General features: G+C 28.9%; 1 protein-coding gene across 1 annotated transcript; it reads left to right on the plus strand.

Annotated features, from left to right (window-relative positions):
- The first annotated feature begins 6 nt into the window (after window positions 1–6).
- Window positions 7–9,368, plus strand: LOC111039683. Its single transcript, XM_022323275.1, has 3 exons — window positions 7–105; window positions 7,653–7,796; window positions 9,179–9,368. The coding sequence occupies exons 1-3, from the start codon at window positions 14–16 to the stop codon at window positions 9,318–9,320; spliced, it is 378 nt and encodes a 125-aa protein (XP_022178967.1). The 5' UTR covers window positions 7–13; the 3' UTR covers window positions 9,321–9,368.
- Window positions 9,369–12,489: the final 3,121 nt, after the last annotated feature.

Here is a 12,489-nt window from a genome sequence, read left to right on the forward strand (position 1 = left end):
AAAAATTTATCAAATGGTTGAACTTAGATATAAGGAAACCTCAAGAGCGGATGTCATAAGTCTTTTTCATTCAAACAAACTACAATTAGTTGTTAATGATAAATTGTAAGTCACATAACCCATATCTATTTTTATACATTCCTTTTAAATACATATGCTATAAAAGTACAAATAGCTCCATAAAGATTTAATACATTTTGTGTGAAATCAATCATTGTATACACCTGATAAATATTTTATCTAATAATTCTGTGAAATATGGTAATTTTTCACTATTTTAAAGTATGAAAAATCTAGATAACTATTGTTAGAATTTTTTATTTTTCGAACAAAGCTTTAGCGTCCTCTAAACAATGGTGTAAAGGAGAAAATTATAAATTGAAGTGGCAAAAAATCACCGTCCAGGATACATGGAAACTCCAGTAGATTTCTTTGGTGTTTCAATGCAAAGTGTTTGTATGTTTGTGGATCTGGATTCGTTTTTATTCAATATGTTTTTTTATGACATGACTCCTGATGAAACCTTTAAACGTCCTCTAAAGAATTTTGTATAATAGAAATATTTAAATTGGATTGGAAAAAGATTACCGTCCATGATACATGGAAATTCTAGTAGATTACTTTGGTGTTTCAATGTAAAGTGTTTGTATGTTTGTGGATTTAGATTCTTCAATATTCAATATATTTCATGGTACTTAAGTCCAAAAGAGAGCTTTAAAAGTCCCCTAAAGATAAGGTAAAGTAGAAATATCTAAATAGAATTGGCTCTAAAGAATTTGGTAATTTAGAACTATCTAAATAGGATTGGCAACAAATTACTGTCCAGGATACTTGGAAATTCCAGTAGATTTCTTTGGTGATTCAACGGAATGTCTTTATGTGTATATAGATCTAGTTTCGTCTATAATGCTATATTCAACATATTTTATATTACATGAGTCCAAAGAAAGCTTTAAATGCCTCTAAACAATGGTTTAAAGAAGACAATTTTAAATTGAATTGCCAAAAAATTACAGTCAAGGATAAAAGTAAATTCACGTAAATATCATCGATGTTTCAATTCAAAGTGTTTATATGAATATGGATCTAGATTCGTCTATATTCAATATATTCCATTTTACTTTAGGCCAAAAGAGAGCTTCAAATGTCCTCTAAAGAATGGGGTAATGTAGAACTATCTAAATTGAATTTGCAAAAAGTTACCGTCCAGGATACATGGAAATTCACGTAAATATCATCGATGTTTCAATTCAAAGTGTATATATGAATATGGATCTAGATTCATCTATATTCAATATTTTCTATTTTACTTTAGTCCAAAAGAGAGCTTCAAATGTCCTCTAAAGAATGGGGTAATGTAGAACTATTTAAATAGGATTGGCAACAAATTACTGTCCAGGATACTTGGAAATTCCAGTAGATTTTTTTGGTGATTCAACGGAATGTCTTTATGTGTATATAGATCTAGTTTCGTCTATATTCAACATATTTTATATTACATGAGTCCAAAGAAAGCTTTAAATGCCTCTAAACAATGGTTTAAAGAAGAAAATTTTAAATTGAATTGCCAAAAAATTACAGTCAAGGATAAAAGNATTTTTGAGTTTTTCAATTTAAAGTGTTTATATGAATATGGACCTAGCTTCGTCTATATTCAATTTATCCTATATTACATTAGTCCAAAGGAAGCTATTTACGTCCTCTAAACAATATTGTAAAGGAGAAAATTATAAATTGAAGTGGCAAAAAATTACCGTCCAGGATTCATGGAAATTCACGTAAATATCATCGATGTTTCAATTCAAAGTGTTTATATGAATATGGATCTAGATTCTTCAATATTCAATATATTCCATATTACTTTAGTCCAAAAGAGAGCTTTAAATAGTTTATATAATTTGTAAACTGATATTATATCAGACTTTAATGAATTAGACTTTAGTATTGTTAATAAAAATAGTTTTCTTACTTTTCATTTAAATATTAGATCTATTACAAAACATTTTTCCTAGTTACTAATTATGTTGAATACAAAATTACAATTTTTTGACTGTTTAGTCCTTACTGAATGCTGGCTTAAAAATTGCATAATTAATTTTGAATTGACTGGTTTTAATGCGTTGTAATTGTTGTAATTCAATATAAAATATCATAGACTCACATACCCTCTCCGCTCAGAATTGTTTTTTGTATAGTTACAATGATATCATATCCTAGAATTCAAATTTCATACCATCCATTACAGCGACTTTTTAGACACCCAATGTACAACAGAGCGACATCCATTTACCTGCTTTTTTAAATTTATAACAAGATAATACGCAATCTATACTAAGTTATACGATGAAAGTATATTCTGATAAAAGTAAGAGTAAAAATATATGATACCAAAAACATGAGGGCAGAAATCACTCATTAGTGACACTGCCTGATATTGATTAATTTACCATTTTAGTTTCTAATATTGCATAATGAGATGACAATTATAATTAAAATCCTAAGTTATACATCATTTGCTGTAACAAAAATAATTTTAATAACATGTTCGATACATTAGTAATAGACTGATTATTGACATAATGAATTAAATAAAGAATATTTGAATAATTTATGACTTGGATAATTTCGTATTATGAAAGAATAAGGACTATATGGAGACATGGGGTGTTGTTTTTTGATATTATGATTACTAATTTCAAAATATTTTTTTTCTTCTTGTACAATCAATGAAGGGAAATACAAAGGTACAGTTAGTTAACTTCCGAATGTACAATTTTTAAAGTAATTTTTACAATACTTTTATTAGTTCAAAACAGTTATTTTTTTTGTTAAAAATATTTAGTTTTAACTATATATTATTATGAAAAGGGTTGATTCACGATTCAAATGTTTTTAATAACTTTGATATTGAATTTTAGAAAAATTTAAATTAAGTAATAAAATGTATAATTGTTTTATAAAAAGTGAATGATAAAAGCGGGTAGGTGAGTATAAACGCTCTTCTGTACATTTTGTGTCTATTACGAGTCACTGTTATAGTGTAATGCGTATGTTATTTTTAATTTAATGACACTAAATCATCGTATACGAAAAACGATCCTGACCGAAGACGGTCTGTCAGCCTATATTATTATACTCAGTAAATATATTTTATGACATTCGTTGACATTGTGATTAAAGTGTAATTTATTTTACTATATAAATATAATAGTCACTATAGTACTAATATAGTAGGTTAAATTAATTATAATCAGAAATATTGCACTTAAAAATGTCATTGTGTGCATGGAAAATAATCTCAAGCATGAAACGATTTCCAAATTGAAAATTTTTAAATTCTATGTTAGGTTAATTATAACTTAGTTAATTTTTTTTACCATAAATATTTAACTTCACGAAGTTATGAAAAATATATTAGGTAACTTTTAACTTTACTTAACTTATTTCTTCTTATATTAACTTATAAGTTAATACATTTTTTAACTCATAAGTTAACTTAAATAGTAATTTTGTAATATTATTGTTATTCCAATTTTGATAGCAATAAAACATAGATATTTTTGTAGGATATAAAAAAATTATAATTATTAGTGATAATATCCTAATTACAAGTTCAAACACATACCTACCTACCTATGTGAATTTCAAACTCAAGTTCGCAGATATTTGATAGTACAAATATATAATCTACGCACAGAAACCCTAGCTTATAACGATTTCCCAATTTATCATTGCTGCGAAGTACCTATTTTTCTTACCAGTCTTAAAATGTTTATTTAAGTTAATTTGTTTTATTCATTCATTTTTAACCTAATTAGTTAAAATAAATCGTTAACTTGCCCAGCATTGATAACTACCGATTACGGATTACCGGTTCTGAAAAACAGAATGCGCATCCATCAGTTTTACTAGATCCGTGCAAGTAAGGTACCTTTTCGTCCAAATTGGCGCATGACTCATGCATCGTTCCATGACAAGTACCTGCAACGAAACAAGCCATGTGACAAAGTAGGGGTTTCAGGGTTGAGGCAACAGGTCCGATCGTACGGAACGCGCTTCGATTAGTCTTGCTAGTTAAACGCACGGAAGAACAGCTCTCATCATCCACATCACCCTTAACTATCCGTGCGAATCTGACAACTAATGTAAGTCGATTGAAATTATATTATTTAATTTCGGACATTTCATAATATTCGCTTTTCAAACTTGCCAATCTGCATTGCATATGTGTTCCAAGAACATGTGGTGTGTTGCAAGTACATTTTCCAACACGTTAGTGGTTGCGTCCACTAACTGTAATGGATATTTTGAAATCCAACCCGAAAATAAAATAATAATATTTTATAATTTCTAGTACCTACTATCACATGCGTATAATATTTAGTTTAAAATTTTCAGTCTTAATTACCCCATCGTTCAAAGCCGCTCAGAAGAACTCCTGTTACTCATTAAAAGACCACGGTGCCAACATTACGAATTTTTTTTAAATTTTTGACTATTACAAATAACAAATATGTAAGTATTTCTTTATTTTAGACATTGGTGATTATCAATTTTACTTTCTGTATCTATATATAACATTATTTAATTATGCTTGGGTAGTTCTTAGAATAAAATATTTCACTGTCATATATTTTTACAACATTACGATATCTTATGAATAAATTTATTTTTTATTTTACCCATAACCTCAAAGTCAGTAATAGTAGTACTAAATACTATATATATATATATAACACGTTCATTTACGAAGTGTTCATTATTGTGCACATTACGAGCAATCCTTACTAATAAAACAATAGTCCATTTTATATCATTCAAATTAAATAATAGTTTTTGGCTTAACAGAAATAATAATAATAATATCTTTGCAACAATAATATACGATACATAGCATTTTAGGTTATTTAATAAGTTTGCAATGTTGTAGTAATAACGAATAAGATATTTTGGTTCCGATACTCAGCTATTAAAATCGATAGTAAGATAATAATAATACTATTATAACAATATTACCAATATTTTTAATTTAGACTACAAGAAATATTCAATATATTTATACATAGTCTTAAAACTATGTGAAAAATGATGTCTCTGTAATTTCTGTTACATTTTTTCTAAAAATAAAATAAATGTCAGGTATCTTATAGGTCTATTATGGTAAAACTTAAGTATGCCTCGTTTGTAATATATGGTTATAATTCTGCTTCTATGTACGTATAATATTATATATGTAACTTATACAAATATAAATATTATTACAAATGCGTATCAAATTATATTTTTTCTCAGATTTTCGGTCTCGCTACCTAATATACTGTCCAAGTGCCGTTAGCTTTGTTGCACCACATCGTGCCACGTGTAATAGCCGTCCGTCCACTACAAAGGCCACCTGTGTTCCTCTTCGCTGTTGATCGTGCATTGTCGTCGTGTATCAGCCCGTGCGCCTTTCAATTTCGTAGAACCTACCCCGGTTGTTCGGTGTCGTTTTTTTTCGACTACCGAAACAATCGTGTCGGACAAGCCTTTGACCCCCCCCCCCCCCTTAAGGTCCGCCGTTCAGTGTTTGTTTATTACGACCCGTCCTATGCAATATTTATTTAACATTTAGAAAAAATTAATTCTCTACAGACGAAATAAATATTATTCAAGCCATTGTAAAAAAAATTATAAGATGATTGTGCCTATAAATGAAAATTCAAAATTTCTACTTTCAATTTCTTATTTTGTAACAAAACAAAGACTATACAAACGAAACAAATTTCTTTAAAAACCATTACAAATAGGTAACCTATTTAGTTTTAACCTAACGAGTGGTGAAAAAAAATTAAAAATCTAATTTTGGTATGGGATGGGTGGAGAAACAAATCTTAAAAAAAATGCAATAAAGTTATTCAAATGCTGTTAATTTTTCATTAAAACAACCTTAGTGGCTGACAAAAATTAAGTGGTTCGATTTAAAAAAAGTTCAAATGTTTGAATTAGTATACAAGTCTACTTTGCATCGGCTGGAGAATATATTTGATATTTTTATATCTTTGAATATATTCAATACTAAAAAATGTACTCAATAATTTGCTAAAATTGAAAAAATGCTAAAGCCGATACAATTAAATTGTTTTTACACTTTTTAAATCGAACCACTAGAAGTAAATTAATTTTCGTCAGTCGCATAGCTATTTCAAGTTCATAAATTGGTTTTCAATATTTCGATTTAATGAATAAATTACACATTGATGGGGGTGAGTAATACGTAGGGCTGGGCAGTATCTTAGACATAATTGTATCGTGTACCTTGTATTGAGATACATAATTTTAATGTATCATGTATCGTGTATTTAAATACTTTGACTTGTTACTATACTCGGGCCACCGAGAGAGCGCTACTCCTTGGCGCATACAAATGATCGAGCTCCGCGGTTCCGTACCCATTTTTCTCCCACTCTACTACCTATTCGCCGCTACGATTTGGCGGTGACGGTCACGACATTGGCGGCGGCGGCGGTAACTGTGACGGCGGCCTGCAAAACCGGGAGGTTTGGTGGTAGGAATGCGCGAGAATGGACGAATTTTGGTCGCCGCCCAGTAGCGGTCTCTCGGTGGCCCGACTTATAATATCTATTGATGATTAAGATACTATATACATTCACCAACTGCAGTGTGTGATGGGGAGTATACGCACACTTATGATTAGGGCTGTGAATTTAATGCACTAAAGAACCTTAAAAAATGTATTAAAAATGTCAATAAAATGCAATTAAATATGCACTTAAAATACGAAAAATGCAATATAAAATGTCAAAAATTATAATATAAAATTAATTTTAAGCGGTTTTTAATTTAATTTTTATAGTTATATTAATATCAGATACAGGATATTATCCACTAGTACATTACATGCATAAAAAAGTATTGAATAAAAAAATAATAAAAATGTTAATTGAATTTGAATTTTCTATACTTAATGCTATTCACCTGACACATATTTTTCAAAAACGTTAAAAATAAATAACTTACAAATAACTTCTTTAGTTATTTAGCAATCGCCTTATTTTATTGACATATATACAGGCTGTGTAAAAAAACAAATTTTTTTTCAAATATGTTTGGTGAATTGACGGAATTTGATTAAAAATACTAGAAAATGAAGATATGACCTAAACAATTAATGAAAAAAAAAATGCAAAATAAAAGTGGCATAAATGGATTTGTAGTTACATAATTCGAATTATATACTTACAAAGCTACGTTTCACAATCACCAAAGAGAAATGCACTTTGCTACAAATTCACAGCCCTGCTTATGATCATTTACTACACACACAAATATGAGCAGTGACAGCAAGGAACGAAAGATTTGCTTAACCGAACAACTTACAAATTGTCTGTTTGCAATTCCCTAACAGTGTCCAATCCCAACAATTTTTTTAAAAATTATATAGAGCCTATATGAGATCATTTTGTTTTGAACAAAAAAAAATATGTTTATTATAATATAACCTTCCTCATTTTGTGATATACAGATTGTGTATTTTGTTTTGGTAGGTTATGATACTACATTGAATTATTATAGCTATTCTTATACAATATCATAAAAAGTTTAAGATGATATTTATTTACTAATAATTACATTTTTTTTGTTCAAAAATGTAGGTCTTCAATGTTAAAATGTATTGTCTCGATGACCGATCCTCACATAGGGGAGTATTTTATATGCAAAAAATGCAAACACGTTATGTTGACGAGAGAAACAGCGCTCCAGCATCGTGGGTGCAGGAAGAACGTACTGTTGGAAACGTAAGTATAAATGAATAGTTATTAAAATATATACTTTTCCATAATTAGAAAAACAGCTGCATTGTGGTTTTGGAAAGAGTGGGTCTTCGAAACGTCTGGTAAAATTGTTTTCGTTTTATGTATACCATATAAGCTCGGGCCCTGGACAAAAAAATGTTACTAGTTATATAATATATAGTTGTATTGGGTTTATTTGATAAGATATTATGATGTTTTAGATTTTGATGTGTGTGTATGAGTTTTTCTAATTCGTATTTTTGTGTCTGTGTACACAAGTTGCTTAAACAGACAACGATAAAAGTTTTCGGAACGATGCTTCGATTTTAAACGTAAGTCCCTCTTTGGTGGGAAAGTGAATGTAGTTGGTGAATTCGAAAATTAAAAATTAAAAATTATACAGTTCAATGTAGTTTTCAAAATCGTGGGGAAAAATAAAATGTAAATTCAGGATAAACTGTATTTTAATGCAAAATCGATTTTTTTTAAAATTGATTTTTGAATTTGGTATAACTCTAAAATGACCATAGATACATGACATTTTCACTGAATGTTTACATGAAGTATTAACATTTTCTTTGCACCCTAAACAAAAAAAAGTTTACCGGAAAGTCAAATATTAATTTTTCATGAGGGTTTGAAGGTTAAATTTTTATGACATTGGATATTCACCTGTAAATAAGAATTAATGATTTCTCTGTGAATGGTTTCCTTTTTTGGTTGCCATTCAAAAACTAATAATCGGAGATACTTAAGATTTACAACGAATGTTTATTTTATCATTTATATTTATAATAAAGTTTTCTGAACATTTAAAAATCTAAAATTTTCTTTTTTTTTATAACTACAAATGAATAAAATGTTCATAGCAATGTGTGTAGCTAAGTGCTTAAGACTTTTTACAATGTTTCTTTTATAGAGTTTATAATGTAAGCAAACATCTAAAATTCCACAGTCTATTTAATAAATATGCTAAGTTAAAATTCTGAAGAAATTAGATAATATTTTAATGGAGAATAATAACAATTTTGGTTTTTTTTTTGTAATTTAAAACTACTTTTATAATATAGGCTGGCAGTCTTTGCTCAGAAACATTTTTCATATATAATGATTTTATACCATTGAATTGAAATTTAACTCATACAGTACATTGACCCACACAACACGTACAGTACAGCAGAGCTTCAGTTATTTTTATAATCAGGTGCTAGAAGTACCCGAATAGATATTAATATGGAACTATCCACATCCATAGATTTTATAAATTATTATATACTGCAAACAATTCATTATGAATTTAAACTCCCATCTACTCTGAAATCATGACAATTTATAATATGCGATTGAAATATTCCTAATTAATATGAGTTTAATTTGTTTTTCAGCTTCATACCAGAAGAGAAGATATATTCTTGCAAGACATGTGGTAGATATTTTGATAACGAAGAGCAATTTAAAAATCACGAGGATTTGCATAAAAGAATTGGCAATCTCGACGTCACTAAATTAAAACCCGTAAACCTTTAATCTTTTTTTTTTTTGTCATTTTTGTAATATATTTATTTTTTATGATTATTTATTTATTTTTATTATTTTGTAGATTCTTTTATAGCTTGCTAAATTAGAGTAATGACAGTTAACTTGTAGACATCATATTCCTATTTGTATTATATATTTTAATCTATTATCTACCATAAATGCATATAATTTATACTTATTCTTATCGCTCAACTGTATCCATTTTATTCTAAAATATTCCAAAATTTTACTTTCTAATTGTTCTCTCTTTGACTTATCATCCAACATTCTTAAATTTTCTTTTTTTGTCTCGTTTAAGAATTGTAATCTTCTTTCTTCTTCCTCATTATTTTGGAGTTCTAGTTTGTATTTTTTCATAGATTTTAAATATATAGGGTTAAAATTATAAACTTCCTCAATCACATACGGATATAACTTACTTGATATATTTGTCTTTTTTCTTAAAATCTCGGGTATTACATTTTTAGTTGAGCTTAATCCTAACCCTCCAATATCTATTATTTTATTAATACTAGAATACTATGTTGTACTTTTTGTAAAATAAGTTTTTCCTTCTTTTTTTAAAAAACATTTTTGGATTATAGATATTTTTTCATCTTCTTCATTAGTTTTTTCTATATAATTTACAGGCAGCATTTTAAAACTAAAGGTGGAAAGAACATATTTTATAATTTTTTCTTTTTTACTATTTTCCTCAGGTAGTTTAATGTTGATTCCAGTCAATTTACTAGTATTCTTATTTGCCCAATAAACATAATTTAATCGTTTCGATGTAGTATCTACAACACAACAACTATTCTCCAAAGTGTCCGTCAGTTTCTTCCACATACTAGAAATTGATATAGAATAAAAGGAGCTTTAAGAAAAAAAGAAATATTTTTTTCTAATATTTTCAAACAATGCAATGGATTATACTTTTCGTCTATATCAAAATCAATATTAGCATAATTATAAATAGTTGCTTCTAATCTTGTAATTCCGTTTTTCTGAGCTAATTCACTTCCAAAAGTTGACAGTTAACTTGTAGACATCATATTCCTATTTGTATTATATGTTTTTTTTTTGTATAAATAGCTTACATAAAATTGTCGTTTGCGATGAGTTTAAACAGTCGACAATGACGTGGACGCGAGCGGGTATCCGGCTTGACGTGTGGAGGGGTTGGGGTTGCTTGAGCTCTCCCGTGTAGCTAGGGCTGATGATGAAGGAAGAATAGAAAATATAGTGAACTAGGTAACACAAACACTGAATACGGGTAATGCAGTACGTTTATTTGATTATTTCTACATCAATTGTAAGTGTGATTAGTACGAAACATAATAGACAGAAATCGAGACAAAACGTCTGGCGGGCAGAATATACCGCCAAGATAGGTAGCTAGGTAGGTAAACAAAACCTCATAAGTAGTTGCAGTTCCTTGAGTAACCAGTGTTACAAGTGAGTAGTACTCAATATTTTTTTTCTACGAGGAAAATTTATGAATCATAATTATATTTTGTAAATAAGTACCTAACCATTATGACCACGAAAAAAATCTGTCGGAAACAAAATACGAGTAACCAGACCAATAACAAATTATATTAACACGTTCACGGCCACGTGTCACATATATGTGACATGTGTGTCTGTTCTGAGAGACCGGTGTCACATATGTGTGACACGGTCAATATGATGTTCAAATGGGAGTTATTTACTCCGGTTTATCCTAACAAATATTATTTTTTCGTGGTTTAATTATACGTTATCTGAGGAATTGATTAATATAGTTGGTTTAAAAATTGGCCGATAGATGGAGTTGTTGTTCCTATTTTGTTATTGTTCGATATTTGTCTATTTTAGCACATGTTCGAATCGTAATCAATCGTTATCAAACGTTATTAATTATTATTAATTATTTTCACATTAAATGTAAATTAGCATAATACAATAAATTCATAATTTTAAAAATTATATGTAAACTATGGATCCTGCCGCTATCAATGAATTATTATACGCCAGTTCAGACGATGAAAGTTTTATTGAGTATGACGATAGTTCCGATGAATATTTTCCTGGTGATACCGAAGAGCGAGAAGTAAGTGATGACTCAAATTGTTCTAGTGATAGCGAAGATTATAATATAAGTGATGATTGGGAAACCAATAGAAATGAAGAACCTCAGTTTATTCCGTTCACTGGAAATCCAGGGTTATTGAGCAATGTGCCGGATGATGAACCATATAGTTTTTTAAATTTATTTATCGACGATGAACTTTTTGAAAATATAGTTGTATGGGTAAATCTTAAAGCAAATTCTATAATATCTAAAGGCTTAACACCAAAATCAAATCTATCTACCTGGTATAATACTGATGTAGTTGAATTAAAAAAGTTTTTAGGTTTGACTATTGTGATGGGTTATTTAAAATTTCCGACACTTCGCACTTATTGGTCACAGAATGAAATTGATAATCATCCTATTTTTGGTAAAACAATGAGTAGACACCGGTACGAGACTATTTTACGCTGTTTGTGTTTTTACCAACCAAATTTAGTTGACCATTCAGACCGGTTACATAAAATAAGTAATGTTACAAATCATATAATTAACAATATTCGTACCAAGTACTATCCGAACGAAAATTTATCCTTAGACGAATCTATGTTGTTATGGAGGGGCAGACTAAGTTTTCGTCAATATATACCAAGCAAAGCTCATAAATATGGTATAAAGTTTTATGAACTGTGTACAAAAGATGGGTTTATATAGGATATTTTGATATATAAAGGCAAAGGTACAGTTGAAGACAGTAGAGGTGTAACATTTGGAATTGATGCTAAGCTTATGGAGCCATACTTAGGAAAAGGTCATACAGTATATATGGACAATTTTTACAATAGTGTACCTTTAGCTCAATTTTTATTTGAAAATCAAACAAAGGTTATTGGTACATTGAGAAAAAACAGAAAAGATAATCCCAAAGATACTTTGAATGCTAAATTGGGCAAAGGTGAAGTAGCTCATGTCCAGAAAGGCAATATACACGTAATTAAGTATAAAGATAAAAGAGATGTGTGCATGATTTCTACCAAACAGAAACTGGAATTTGTAGAATTCACAGACAAATTTGGACGGAAAAAAATGAAACCTAATATTATTGTTGATTACAATAATAAT

This window comes from Myzus persicae, unplaced genomic scaffold, assembly GCF_001856785.1.
Source record: "Myzus persicae strain clone G006 unplaced genomic scaffold, MPER_G0061.0, whole genome shotgun sequence".
Lineage (NCBI taxonomy): Eukaryota > Metazoa > Arthropoda > Insecta > Hemiptera > Aphididae > Myzus > Myzus persicae.

Excerpts from the sequence above, each read along its gene's own strand:
- LOC111039683 (XM_022323275.1), top strand. The coding sequence starts at position 14 with ATGGTTGAACTTAGATATAAGGAAACCTCAAGAGCGGATGTCATAAGT. Across the intron at positions 106-7,652 it reads TTAGTTGTTAATGATAAATT|GTCTTCAATGTTAAAATGTA; the intron begins GTAAGTCACATA and ends TCAAAAATGTAG. Across the intron at positions 7,797-9,178 it reads AAGAACGTACTGTTGGAAAC|CTTCATACCAGAAGAGAAGA; the intron begins GTAAGTATAAAT and ends TTTGTTTTTCAG.